This window comes from Phaethon aethereus (genome assembly GCF_964289735.1).
Source record: "Phaethon aethereus genome assembly, chromosome: 1".
Taxonomy (NCBI): Eukaryota; Metazoa; Chordata; class Aves; order Phaethontiformes; family Phaethontidae; genus Phaethon; species Phaethon aethereus.
The window spans coordinates 58,728,986-58,742,356 of record NC_138575.1 but is presented as its reverse complement, the minus strand read 5'-3'; the positions used below and the strand labels follow the sequence as shown (position 1 = coordinate 58,742,356).

The following is a 13,371-nucleotide window of genomic DNA, read 5'->3' as shown; positions in this document are numbered from 1 at the left end:
GAAATTAAACAAATAAATGACAAGAGCTGCTGATCCCACCCCTGGACTGTCTGAAGAGCCTGCATTGTAAGCAAGGGCAGGGGAAGCCTCGAAATTAAGAGGCCAAATCTGCTGTGAGGAATTGAATATAACTGTCAGATGAAAACACATCGACTTCTCTGGAGTGTTATTGTAAAAAAAAAAAAGAAAGAAAACGAAAAAAAGGTTTGGGGCCAATCAGTCTGACTCACAGGTTGGCATCCTCTCCAGCACTGGTGGGCTACAATTGTCCTGATCACAAAAACATCCAGAGCTGGGGGTGCAGGCAACATCCCCTTTCCCACTATTGCCAGGCAGCTCCCAAACAGCACTTCAATGCACAGCTTAAATTACCCAGCTCTCCTCCAAGGCCCCGCTTGGTGGTTTCTTTCCTTCCAATCTCCTTTCTTCTTGTTCCTATTTCTCACCTTTTGGCTTCTGTTTAGTAAACTGCTAGTCTTTTGAAGGTTGCATCTTTAGCAAGAGGCCTGGGGAGAGAGCTGAAGGCTACGCTCTAAGTACGAGTCAGGTAAATCCCACAGTGGCTTAGAAATCTGTTTTTCTTTGGCAACAGAGTTGTTAAGAGGAGTTGGCACCAGGGACAGAAGCATTGTCTAGTGTTGCTCTTCTCTCTCCCCTTCAAGCCTTTAGCAACAACTGCAGTTTCCCACCTATTTCAACTAACTTCTCTTTTCCCCCTAAAGAAAAGATAGTCATTAGCATTTTTTTTGCACTGTCAAACAGGTCTTTCCTTGTAAAAATTCTTCACAGCCAAGGGGAAAGTGAAGAAAAGATATTGTTAACATGAAAGCCTCACTTAATACTTCACATTTCAAATACTGTAACTGCTTTTTTCCCCCCTCCTTCTCCTTTTTCTCTATCTTCAATATACTGCTTAAATATCATTAACAGTGTTGGTTGCTATGGTGTTGGGCAGGCGGAGGTCTCTGTACTTGAAACCTTGAACTACACTTAATGTTGTACAACAGCAAGGTCATGCCAACACCTTTGACTTTGACCCCATTTTTCCCAGTAGAATAAAAAGACCACATCTCCATCCCTTTTCATTCTTGGGATAGGTTTTTTTTTTTTTTTTCTCCTGCAATGAGAAAAGGGAGTATGAGAGAAAGAAGGAAAGAGAGCACTATACAAAGAAGAAAAAGAGAAAGAAAAAAAAAAATTAACAGACCCAGCGGAACTTTTCCAAAAACTTCAACAGTTACATCAGAAAATCATGAAGGAGAATAAAGAAAGGCAGTCTCCCAAAAAGTTTCACGTGAGATTGTTTCTCATTTTCCCAAGCAGCTAAACATTTTCATAAACTAGGAAAATGAGACTGTAAAACCACAACATCTGACAGCAAGCCCCAGGGGTAGGAACCATTCCTGAAACTAATTTTAACTCAGGTTTTAACGTTGATCAGATTTCATGTGGTGAATGTCCCCTTAAGCTGTCTCTCTGTTCTTAGAGAAAACCTGGTTTCTTTTGTCGACTCTGAGAAGTTGTGTTCTTTCCAGCACATTGTAGTCACAGGCGTAACAGGACTTTTCTGGCATTTGTTTCTCTACAGCCGAAGAGATGCCCTGCCCCAGACATCTTCTCATCTGTTCTTGGTTTCTTTATGAGACAAGACATTTTCCACAGAAGTGGCACTTAACTGCTCCAGCAATGAAGCCCAGTCTTAAACCAGCCCTGATGCAGCGACTCAAGGACTCAACCCACTTAACATCTGATCTTCAGCCATGCAAAAGGCACCAGGCCAGTTCAGACCAGCTGCGGCCAGGATCCAAAGCAGGCTTCCAGGTTCTGTGCCTTGCTTTTCATCAGGGAAGGGAGTCTGCTCTACCAGTTTATTCTCCTTCATCAGGCACATGAATTACATTTTGCTTTGGCTGTCACCAGAACATCTACAGAAAGGATTGGCTTTTTAACTCAAAGACAAAATTAATACAACAGCTGAGAGTCTGAATGGGGAAAAAAAGAAGATATCCAGGTAGCATAGATTTCTCTTGAAGATTCTCACTTCTCACGGAAGAATTTTTCATCTTCTGGTTAAATTCAAAGCAAATCATTTGCCCTGTGGGGCAGAACTTCTTTATGCTGCACCTGCCTTCCAATAGTCAGGTGTCTCTGTTTTGAGCCACATGGTTCCTAGGTTCCTAGGTATGTGAGCCAAGTGTTTTGCACAACTCAAGGAACGGTCATTGGCATTAGCTAGCCCCTGTTCCCGCTCAGGATGAATTTCCAGTACAATGGCATGTTGTGCTAGAGGAGAAAGCAGGGCTCTCTGCTGCTTCACAAGGTGGTTAAATGCTGGTAAGAATGACCAGGCTGGAAAACAGCTCTACAGGCTCCTGCTTTCTGCTTCTCCAGAAATTAAAGTGCTCATTCATTTCTAGATCCCCCTTTGAAGAGGTGGAAAGTCTTTCTGATGCCTTGCCTTTAAACTTCATGTGTGCTGTGTAGGAGATGCTGGTGGCTTGAGGGCTGGGAAGGAGGAGGCGACAGGGTGGCCAGTTTTCAAAACAGTAGAGGCACAGCGATAGTTGCCCTTGGCTCTTCCAGCCCACCAGCAGCAGGCTTAGTCACATCAGCAGCATCAAAGCTAAGCTCTTGGAAGAAAGGGCATTTGTCCTTTCATCTGGAGATTACAGGAATCTTTCACCAATCCCAGTGGTGTGTTTTGAAAGGCTCTTTAAAGAGAAATACCTGCTTGTGGCACCATCTGCCATTTAAAACAGCCTCTTTACCTTCCAGCTTTCCCTGCAACGCTCTCCCCCAGCCATTTAGCCATGTGTACAAGGACAAAATCTGCCAGTCTCTGTGCTGAGGAAAGGACTCTCCACAAACGTGCCAGAAAGCTTATAACCTATTTGGGTCTGCTCCTTCCCCGTGTTGCGCTCAGCAGGGACAGCAGGAAGGCAGAAAGCTGCTCTTAGCATCTGGAGGAAAGAAGCGCAGAGATAAAAAGCTCTTTGCCTTGCTCTGTCCATTCCTTCATGACTTAATTTTTTTGGTTGGGGCACAGAGAAGATTATAAAGCTGTAACCTCTAATCCGCTCCTCAGCGCTCCTTCTCCATCTCTTCCTTTCTCCTCTCTTTCAGCCAGTCCTAATCCCTTATGTCTCCTCTCTCACAGGTACGAGTTGCAGTCTAATCTCAGATGACAGGTTGGTAATTAGAGCAAGAGATTATCCTGACCCCATATCAAGAAGGTAAAAAGAGAGGAATAAAGCAGGGCAATATGAGATCAAGCCTTCAATGTTCAGTGCAGGAACCATCCTGATCCCAGTCTGTCTCTTCCTGGCTCCCTCACCCCCTTCTCCTTTGTCCCAGCAGACAGGGGGATTCTGGATTCTTTGTATTTCCTGCCCATATCCCCTCTGCCAGGAAAGGACTACACTTTTCCAGCACTCATTCACCACACAAATGGTCACATTTTCCATTTCTATAAACCTTGACTAAGCAGATACTCAGCCAAGGGGCTGGGGCTGGGAAGAGTGGGTGGTGGGGAAAGCACAGGCAGATATGGAGGAAGAAGGCCTGCTCAGAGAGGCTGGAGCCACGACATGCTATCAGCCATCCTCAGCTGGGCACTGGTTATCCATACCCAGGGCCCTTCTAGTCCAGCAGGATGAATCCACAGCAAGGAGCAGCATCAGATCCCCATCTCAATCCACAGCAGGGAGCAGCATCAGGTCCCCATCTCTACCCAGATGCCCAGCAGTGACCACCCAGTCCTTGGTCTGCTCAGGAAGGCATACTGCTCCCATGCCTTGCACATATCCCAGCACAGATGGGAAGCCCATCCATGTGTCCAGCCCATGTTACCCATCTTTGGCACAGATCTTGTCTCTCGTCCTGTGCCACCAGAATTCAGCAAGGACCAAAAAAGCCATTAGATAGCCCCAAGACCACCATAGAAAAGGGAAAGTTGGGAGCACCAAGCTTCTTCAGTGTCCCACCCCCTACATGCACAGGGTGAATGGATGTCACCAGGACCCACTGTAGCTGAGGCTCAGGCATCACTAGCCAACAGCTTGCAAGCACCAGGAGGTGTCGGGGTAGAGATGGCAGTGGAGTGATCGAAATCTGCTGAGGAGAGAGCAAAGGAAGGTCATGTGACAATTTTTATACCAGCACACAGCTGGAGAATGGAAGACCTCTCCCTCATGTCCCATCCCACACCAAGCACCTATCCTGCACTAGAGGCACTACAGAGCCCCAGGACTGGTTGTTCACTTCAAGATGTCTTTCCTCAGCAAAGCTAAGCACCCAAGCCTCCCTCCAACACCTGAGTCCAGCTCTGCCCATGTAGCCCAAGCCTATTGGTCACCCTGATCACAGGCAGGAAGGTGGGCACCGCACCAGCCCCCACTAACGTGGCTCTGTTGATGCTATTTTCATCGCCTAGCTGCTTCCCACCTCTGCTATCTCCAGCCAGGAGCTTCCTACCCATGCTCTGCAATAACAGCTTTAGGTTTGTTCACTCAAAGCAGAGAAGATAAATCAAAGAACACTTTTGTTTGCAGTCAGCCTGAAGTGAACCTTTTTCTTTTTTCCTTTCAGTTTTCTCAGCAAAACAAAAAATGAAAAAGCAAGCAGAATTTCCTTTCCTGAGTTTAAAAGAACTTTTCTGTTTCTGTCCCAGAGCTAAAAGGTTAGCTTGTCGGTCTCAAAATGTGAAATAAACGACAATACTTTTGGCTCAGGAATTGTCCAAATAAAATGTTTTGATATTCCTTTTCTTCCCACTTATCCAAAAAGGTTTGCAAAGTTTGTAAGCTTTCACAATCAGCTTAATGCTGGTGTGCTCTTCACCCAATAAGCCATGTGACTGCAAGGTTTCTGTCCCTCACTGTAGACCTCCTGCACCCAATTTGGCTGCCTCCCCCTCCCAGCCTACTATCTGAGGTCTCACACCACAGCAACACCCAGAGCACTCATGCCCTGTACCTTGAGGGATCCTCTTGGGGTGAGAAGGGGCCGCTGAGTTCAATAACGTTGAGCTTGTTCTCAAAGACACCATAGCTGAGGGTGACCTGCAAAGGGTGGTGAGAAAGGAGCAGGGAGGGTGAGGTGAGTTCAGGAGCAAGGAACTTGCTTTGGTGATGGAAGCTGCCGTTCTGGTTCCTTCTCTGCTGCTTGGACTCTGTCTTCCACCTCTCCTCTCTTCCTTCCCATGGTGGTCCACCGTGCCAGTCCTTTGCCTCTCCAAGCCCCTACACTCCTTGTTATCTCCCCACGCAAGGCAGACAGTGCCCTGTCAAAGCCTCTGCCCCAATCAATCATCATTTCTGCTTGTCTTTGTGCCACATTCCCCCAAGGATGCCCTCAATCCTCACATCATTCCCCACACATGTGCTCCCCAGCACTGACCCCAGGGGCACTGCAACTGGCATCCATGCTGCTGGCAACATCTGCTCCTTATTTCAAAGAAGCATTTGTCAGGAAAGCCTCCCCAAAACAGTGGACGATTGACTGAATCCAGGTCAGTGCCACCAATGGGGCAATGTGCCGGTCAGATCCTTTCCTCCACCTCTCCTTCCTCACACACCTCCCTCCTGCTCCGTTTCCCCTTCTCACCTGCTGCGTCAGCCGAGAGGGAGGGATGAGCTGCAGGTTCTCCAGGTGGGAGTGGAAGAGTGCGTTGGGCAGCAGCTGTCCGCCAACTTTGCACTCAATGATGTAACCCACGGTGCAGTCATCCGGCAGGCGGATGAGCTCTGAAGTGCTCAGGAAGTTCCTGCCGCTGGCAGAAGAGAATAAGGCTGCGTGGGTTAGGACAAGGGGGTAGGCAGGGATATAGGCATCCACTTGGGTGGGAGATAAATGAAGTATTTAACTGAAAACCAGAGTAAATCTTGCAACTAGGCAAGAAATCCACCTGCAAAGATTTGTCCCACGTGCTTGCAAATGTGGAGCACATGGCACTCTGCACCCTTGCAAACACCCTTGCAACCACCACATACACAAATCCAGATCTGATGCTGCCGGGAATTAATATGTATCTGTGTTCCTCATCCCCAAAGGCTCCCATACCCGTCAGCTGCACAGCTCACCTGGCCCAAGGCACCATCTTGCTTGCCAGCTTGCGGCTGATGCAGAACCCAGCTCCTCCTGTGGCAAACCAGAAGTGCACAGATTTCTGGAGAGGAACAGCAGAGAGAATCAATGGCAGAGGCTCAGACGATACCATGCTTCCTGAGATGGGAATACTGGAAACTCAGCTTTGATGCCAGGACAAAAACAGCCCTGTTGTCACCACAGACCCCTCACTGCTGCCCAGAAGATGGACTTGCCAGCAGTGCAGCTCGGATTTTGACCTACTCATATCTGGAGACACCAAACGTGGCAACGTGAAACCCTCCCTAGGTAGATCAGATTGAGTCAACACCTACAATCATGTTCGGACAAGACCGGCGAATTTTCAGTTGTTGACTGCTGTTCTTTGGACGTGTCTCTCCTTGGGGTACATTTACGGCCAATGAGCCAAAGCACTAAAACCAACCCATTGGCCCCACCACCACCACCACAGGCTGTACCGTCTGGTTGTTTGGCAGCACTTCAGAGGCCCAGATGGGTCGGTTCAGGCTGGGTTTCCCCAGGTAAACATCCCACATTGCAGAGTAGGAGGACAAGAGCTTCAGGAGGGCCTGAGGGTTCAGGTAGTTGTCATCATCCAAATGGCAAAACCAGCTGTGGAAGGAGACAGGAACAAAGACACAAGAGGTTTGCAGTAAGGAGGGTGCCTCTTGCTCTCAGGAGTCCCCCCTTCACCAGCCCTGGCTCACCTCCGGCTGCTGGCCAGGAAGGCATCGAACTCGGCAGCCATCTTGCAGGAGAGGGCTGGGTGGCTGTGCTCGGCAGAGCAGTTGGTGAAGATCGCATGGTCACCTGCCGGGAGAGAGAAGTCTGTGGCTTATGGCTGACCTGCTTCACGTGGTCATGGGGAAGACCTCTGGGTGGGAGGGAAGGTGTTTGTTCACAGCCAGCCTTCTCATGGCCCCTTCAACAGGCATCCAAGCCCATGGTGACTTGGGCTCCATCCTGCCCCCTACTAGGAGAAAAAACCTGGAGAAAGCCAAGCATCTTGGCCAAGACTAGGACACCTGCTAACCACACTTTCACCCTCCCCACTGCCAGACAGGGTGTGGGGGCTGAAGGGCTCTCTCTTGGGCTGCTTCCACCTATGGATGCTTTAAGGCAGACAGCACCCTGCCTCCAGTTGGCTGCATGTCCTGGGGTAAGCCAGCTAAAACAAATCATCACCTGGGGGCATCGTGGGTGCCAGACCCCCTCCCAAGGCCGTGACAGTTCAGAGGTTGATGGCAGGGAGGGGAAGATGGTCTTATAGAACAGGTCATTACCCATTCTCCTTTTCAGGGCATCGTCTTCTTCATCAGTGAAGACGTAGGTCTGGGGAAATGAGGAAAGGAGGTTACTCTCAGGGCTGGAGCTGGTGCTGCTCCTGGCCACCCATCCCCTCCTCCCCACAGCCGGACTCGCTCGCTGGGGTCGCCCCACTCCGTCCCATGCTGCCGTGTCCCACTCCCAGGCGCCCGGGACGGCCATGCTCCCCATTCCCACACGGCACCATCGTCAGCACTTGTGCGGCTTCATCCCCCCCGCCCGACCGCCGTGGGAACAGAGAAAAGGGGACCCGTGGCACCGAGTGAGGGGGTGAGGGAGCTCTGGCTTAGTGTCAGTTGTAGAGAAACGAAAGCATTGAATGGTTTCGTGGTTGAATGATGCTCGGGTTAAAAGCAGAACATCTGTTTGTGTGTTAAGTGTGCACAGCCCCCTGCCGTTGCCCGCCTCCTCCTCCTCTTCCTCCACCCCCATGCTGCTCTAATCCCCCTCGCTGCCATTGTGTGGCACATCTCCCCTCTTCAGAGCCAGGCAGGGATCAGGGCTGGTGGAGAAAAGCTTTCCTCAGGCAGAAAATGAGCTTTCATGAAATCAAAAAGGAGCCACGAGCCGTAAACAGTCTCTCCACCAGCTGCCCACAGGCTGGTTAAACGCAGCCTGGGTAGGGACAAAGGGGACAAGGCAGGCAGAAAACAGCTCCCAAAGATTCTGATGAGGAGATGAGAGTCTCTACTTCTCCCCACACCCACCCAGCATTTGGGAGATATGTCCCCATCAGGAGGACGTGGTAAGAGAAATGTTCCACACACCAAAGGAAGGCAATGAAGGACCCTCAGAGACCACCTGGCTCGAGCAGAGGCAGCAGAATGGTTTCATGATCTCAAACGTACATGCTACGGCGACTTGGCAAATTACCCTCCAACAGCTGAGCTGCAGCAACAGGCCACGAGCACATTCCTACCCCACCCCGCTGGTAAATTCTCAGTTAAAAACACTTCCAAGGTGATCACGGGACAAGAAGCAATTAGCTAAGTCTCAGGTAAAGGAGTCGCTCAGGGTCAGGGGACCGTATCACAACCTTCAGGCAAGGCAGGGATCGTCAGTGGCACAGGATTTCCCTTGCTAGTGTGTCAGAGCCAGAAATTTCCACTACGACAAATATTTCGTCTTAAGAAAAAAGTTCTGAAACCATTGAAACTCTCTGACATTTTCAAAAAACAGAAACGTTGTTGCTGGAAATTACTTGCTTACAGATATGAAACCAGCTAATAAACATCGTATCTGACTGACTTAAAATGGGAATCTGCATCTTTTCACAGATTTTCTACTTGCGAAAATATTCCGAGGTTCCCACTTTCCTCTTGATGCAAGGTGAAAAATGCTTTTTTGCAGACATCCAACATGTCTGGGTGGGAGCCCAGGGATGGAAGGAGCATTGTCACCATGGGGAACACCAAGCTCTCCAAAAGAACTGGAAAAAGGGGCTATGAGTGTAGGGGCTAGGAAAATCTCATTTCCCTGGCTCTCTTAAACCCTGATCTCCATGGTACACTGGGCTGCACTACTCCAGAGATGCTGATGTTGTACCCTGGCTCTGTCCTGGAGCAGATCACAACAGCACAGGCAGCTGCCCGCATCCTTCATGTCTCCATCCCTCATGCCTCCAAGAGCAGGAAATCTGGAACAGCAGCTGCTGCTGGAATCGAGCGACTGCTGCTGCGTGTCCTGCAAAGCCGCACATGAAGGCTGCAATGGGAGAGGGAGAGGCGGCCTGTGGCTGAAAACCTGCCTGGAGAGCATTTGGCCCAGTTGCACAGGTCTTTCTCAAGGAGACACCAGCTGCTGTTGTCCATACTAATGGAGCCTGGAAGAGATTCAGAAGGTGTCTCTGGCCACACCAGACCTACTGTCCCCATTGCAGATGTGCAAGCAGAGGAACACTGCAGGGACACAGGCAAATGGGGTGGACAGAAGCAGCCTCCCCACTATATCCACCCTCGTGTTCTCCACCAGACCAACTGTGGGACCATGCAGGATCTCCTGTGGTGGTGCCTCAGCACTCATGGGCTGTCTGCTCTGGCTTGTTGAGCAGCCGTTCAGCCACAGCTTGCCACTCGCCTCCTGAGCCGCGTCACCTCCAGCACGATTCCTCCTGCCAGGGGAGGGGGAAATCACAGAGCCCGGCTCCTATCCGCACTGAGAGCGGCCTGGGGTGGCTGTCACTGCTGCTGCAAGGCAGCCGGTCTGGGCTTGAGGAGGGATGCAGCGCAGAAGACATCCCTCCATTCTAGAGCCAAGATGGTTGGATAGGAAAGGATGTCTGCTGGACAGCAGTGCCAGCAGTGATACGGAGCCACCAGTGTCCAACAGCTTTGACCAGCAGTTCTCTATGAACATAAGTGTCCATGCAATTGATAAACACTAGACTTTGAGCTCCCCTCACCCCAAACTGGGAAAGTAGCCTAGCAAGGCAAAACTAGGAAAAGGGAATAAAGATGTGGAATCTGACAAGCCATGACCACATTCATCTCCCAGGTTCCCAGGGTATCCCTCCTCCAGAAAGAAACAGCCTCCAAAATTGCTTATGGGTGATTGGTGCAGCTGGGCAGGAAGCTGTTCCCCTCCCTGGAGAAGAGATTGAAAATCTATGGTGTGTTCACAACACTGAAAAATGTGAAAGCCAGTTCAGGATGGGTCATTAAAAGGTTTCATTTCAGTTGGTTGAATGTTTAGGTTTCTGAAAGGAGGGGAGGTGCTAGAATTAGTTTACATTACCAAACAATATTTCAGACCAGAAACCTAGACTTACCTCCATCAAAACTACCAAGGCCAAGACCGCAAGGCACACTAAGATGCTGTCCAGCCTAAACAGTCATCAAAACTGACACTTCTGTTTAGATGAAGCCTTTTCTGAGGAAAAGAACTTTCACTGAAATGACTTCCACATCAAGCTCCAGTGGAAAGTTTGCTGTGGATCAGTTCTCAAAGAGGCAGAGCATGGTCCAACTTCCAGTGAAGAACACACATTCCACACTTACCCTTCCCTGTCTCCCATCAGCTGGATATTTTCTGTTTAAACAGTGCAGTTTCAGGGAAATGTCTCTCTCATTTTCTACCCTGACATAGTCCAACATAGAGGACTTTTAATTTGGTTCCCATACAGTCTGTCCTAGCCATAAAAACCACAGCTGTTCCTGCCTCCTGTTACAGTCACCTAAGCCTGACCTGTGAGGTCTGGGTTGCTTCCTCTGGGAGGACACCACGCAGGTAATCAGCTCCAAAACCAGGCTTGGCATCAGCAGTACGGCCAGCTGCTAAAATTTCCCCACTGGCCACCTGCAGAGATGGACCCACTGAATTGGTCTCCAGCCACGAGTAAGGGCGAATGAGACAGCAAGGCGGTGGGTCAGCCCTAGGATGAGGCAGTCTCTGCATATCAGGGCTTCTGAGACCTGGATCTCTCCGAGAGTGGCTCTTAAAGCCTATGCCTCTCAATAAAGACTCAATAATAGGAGGTCTGGTGCCCTATGCCTGGCCACATGACAATTAAATGTCCTTTGAAAATTGAGAGCTCTCTTTTTTTTTGCTAAGTGAGGTTTCTATATTGTCAATTTTTCAAAACTAACCCTTTCCCCTACCTCCAAAAAACCCCTCCAGCAGCCATATATTAAAAAAAACCCAACAGCTTTTGACTTTCATGTACTTCTTGTTACCTCCCTCCCTGTCCCCACTCCCCTGCCCTCAATGCCATTTAGTAAAATAAGCAGAAGAAAAACATGGAAAATTGAGGGGGGGGAAGAAAACACTGAGCTTGCAAAAAAAATTGGTAACAATGAAAAAACACTGTCTAAAAATGACTGACACTCCCACTCTACCCTTCCTTCCTATTCTCCTGCTCAGTCTTTGAAGCTTTCCTAGAGGCTGGCAGCAGCATGGAAAATGCAACACCTCTTCCCAGGTTTGGACATCATTTGGCTGCCAAACAGAGAGGGTCAGATGAATCTGGGGAACTGGTATCTAATTCCTGTCATCAGTGGAATGGCCAGGCACCTATTTCTCAAACACACGAGGATGGAAAGGTGAGCTGCTCCTTAAAAACCCACTCCAAAAGCCCCAGTCACAATATCTAAATGCCAGTGCAGCCATGCGGTTGGGTTTGGTTTCTCCAAAGAGCTGCTGGGCTGAGGTCGGGCGGAGAGGAGAAGTACATCTGGAGGAGGAAGCAGAGCATCTCAGATGCTGAGGGACACACAGACAGGAGAGGAAGCGTGCTCAAAATAGGACACAGCTTCCTGTGACGACCGCAGCAGACCAGACAGTTGCAGCACCATGAAGTGGAAAATCACCCTTACCCAGAAAACCCTGCATTGCTTCAAGCGCTCTCCTACCCAATACCTCCACCCCCGTCCCCCTCCCTCGCTGAGGCCTGAATTTGTCTTCTAGGCACCCATCACACACAGGCAGAGGCAAAAAACCCCAAAACGCTTTGGGGGCAGCCACAGGATTTCTTCTTTCTTTGCGAGGGAGGGAGAGAAGTACCCAGTCTCTCGGGAGTACTTCTGCCCACCAGTAAGCCAGTCTGCACAGCACCAACAACATGGTGCCCCACATCAGTTCCTCTGACAGGAAGGAAACTCTCCAAACTCTGCTTTAGCAAAGAGTGAAAACATCAGACCCCCTGTTAAAAAAAATATTTAAAAAGTCAAATACAAATCACTTCAAGATCGTGCATGTAAGGGGATCTGCCCAGGAAAGCAAAGCGTGGATTCAACAGAGGAGTCAACAGGGCTGCAAACACCCCTCCTGCACCCGTGTCCCGCAGCCTCACTCTCCTGCCCGCTGCACCACACCGGGGCGAAGGGTGCCCCGGCCCAATGTCGGCATCCTGATGGAGGGGCAGGGGGGCCCACTCAGCTAGAAACCTGGCAAATTCATGTCATTAGAGGGTAGAAAACCACCATTTCATACAGACCCAGGACAGCCTGTGCTCTCAGTCTGGTGTGGCCCAGGCAGCCTGTGGCCCCCGGTGTTACTGGATAAAAAAGGGAAATTAAATCCCCTCCACTCCAAGCTGAAGGAGTCAGGCTTAGGTTAGGGGCAGGTGATGCCTGCTAAGAGCGCTCGTCCTCCCAGCCTTCATGGGAAGGGCCCACACAAGCTCTTCATCCTCTCTGCCAGCCTTTCCCATAAACCAGCTACCAGTGAAACATTTTGCTGGGTAGCATCCCTCTTTCAATGAGAACAGAAGCAAGAATTAGGGAAAACAAGGCAAAGTACTTGTTGGGTGGGATGGCAGTACCCAGCCTCCCCTTCCTTTGGCCTTTACCCCCTGCTTCCGACACCCCATCCCTGCCCCATTAGCAAACACCCTCCCTCTAGCCAAATCCACACGCTCACCTGTTCTCTGGCTCGGGATATCCACGTATCCAGGAGCAGCTCCATCCTGCTCTGGTGAAATCTCTTGGTTGTCTTCACAGCTATGAAAATGTCCCCAAGGGTCAGGCTTCCCTCAGTCTTGTATCCCCCCGGAGGATGGGCTTGCAGGTCCTTCTGGCCCCTGCCACCGCCTCCTGTGGCATCCTCTGGGCTCAGTTTGCTCCGGCGCTCCAGTGTCTCCGACATCCCCTCCCTGAGCCCTGGGTACCGAGCTGTTTCCTGAGCCCCACGGTGCCGCACGGAAAGGAGAGCCATGCTGACAAGGAAGACTGTGGCTCCGGAGAGAGCACGGATGAGCCAACGGCCCATGGTTCCCAAATCGTTCCCGCTGCAGCCAGTACCCTGTCAAACAAGGACAACTTCTGCCCGTACCTCCATGTGAAGCTGTCCACTCTTCTCAAAGCCTCCCAAGGGGCAGGACAAGCCGAGGGCAAGGTCCGCGTAGGCTGTGGCCAAGGAATAGGGTGGGTGAAGACCAGAAAGCCAAAGAGACAGCAGCCCCGAGAACACTGGTGAAGTGGGGGGAATTTTCACAGACTAAGAGGG

The 13,371-nt window shown here is 50.3% G+C and overlaps 1 protein-coding gene across 1 annotated transcript; it reads right to left on the bottom strand.

Moving 5' to 3' along the window:
* Nucleotides 1-4,046: 4,046 nt before the first annotated feature.
* MFNG (MFNG O-fucosylpeptide 3-beta-N-acetylglucosaminyltransferase) lies at nt 4,047-13,134 on the bottom strand (the record flags this gene model as incomplete). The annotated part of the gene is made up of 8 exons (XM_082010200.1): nt 4,047-4,110; nt 4,975-5,060; nt 5,605-5,770; nt 6,081-6,166; nt 6,564-6,717; nt 6,813-6,915; nt 7,389-7,437; nt 12,787-13,134. The coding sequence occupies 8 exons, from the start codon at nt 13,132-13,134 to the stop codon at nt 4,047-4,049; spliced, it is 1,056 nt and encodes a 351-aa protein (XP_081866326.1).
* Between the last annotated feature and the right edge of the window lie 237 nt (nt 13,135-13,371).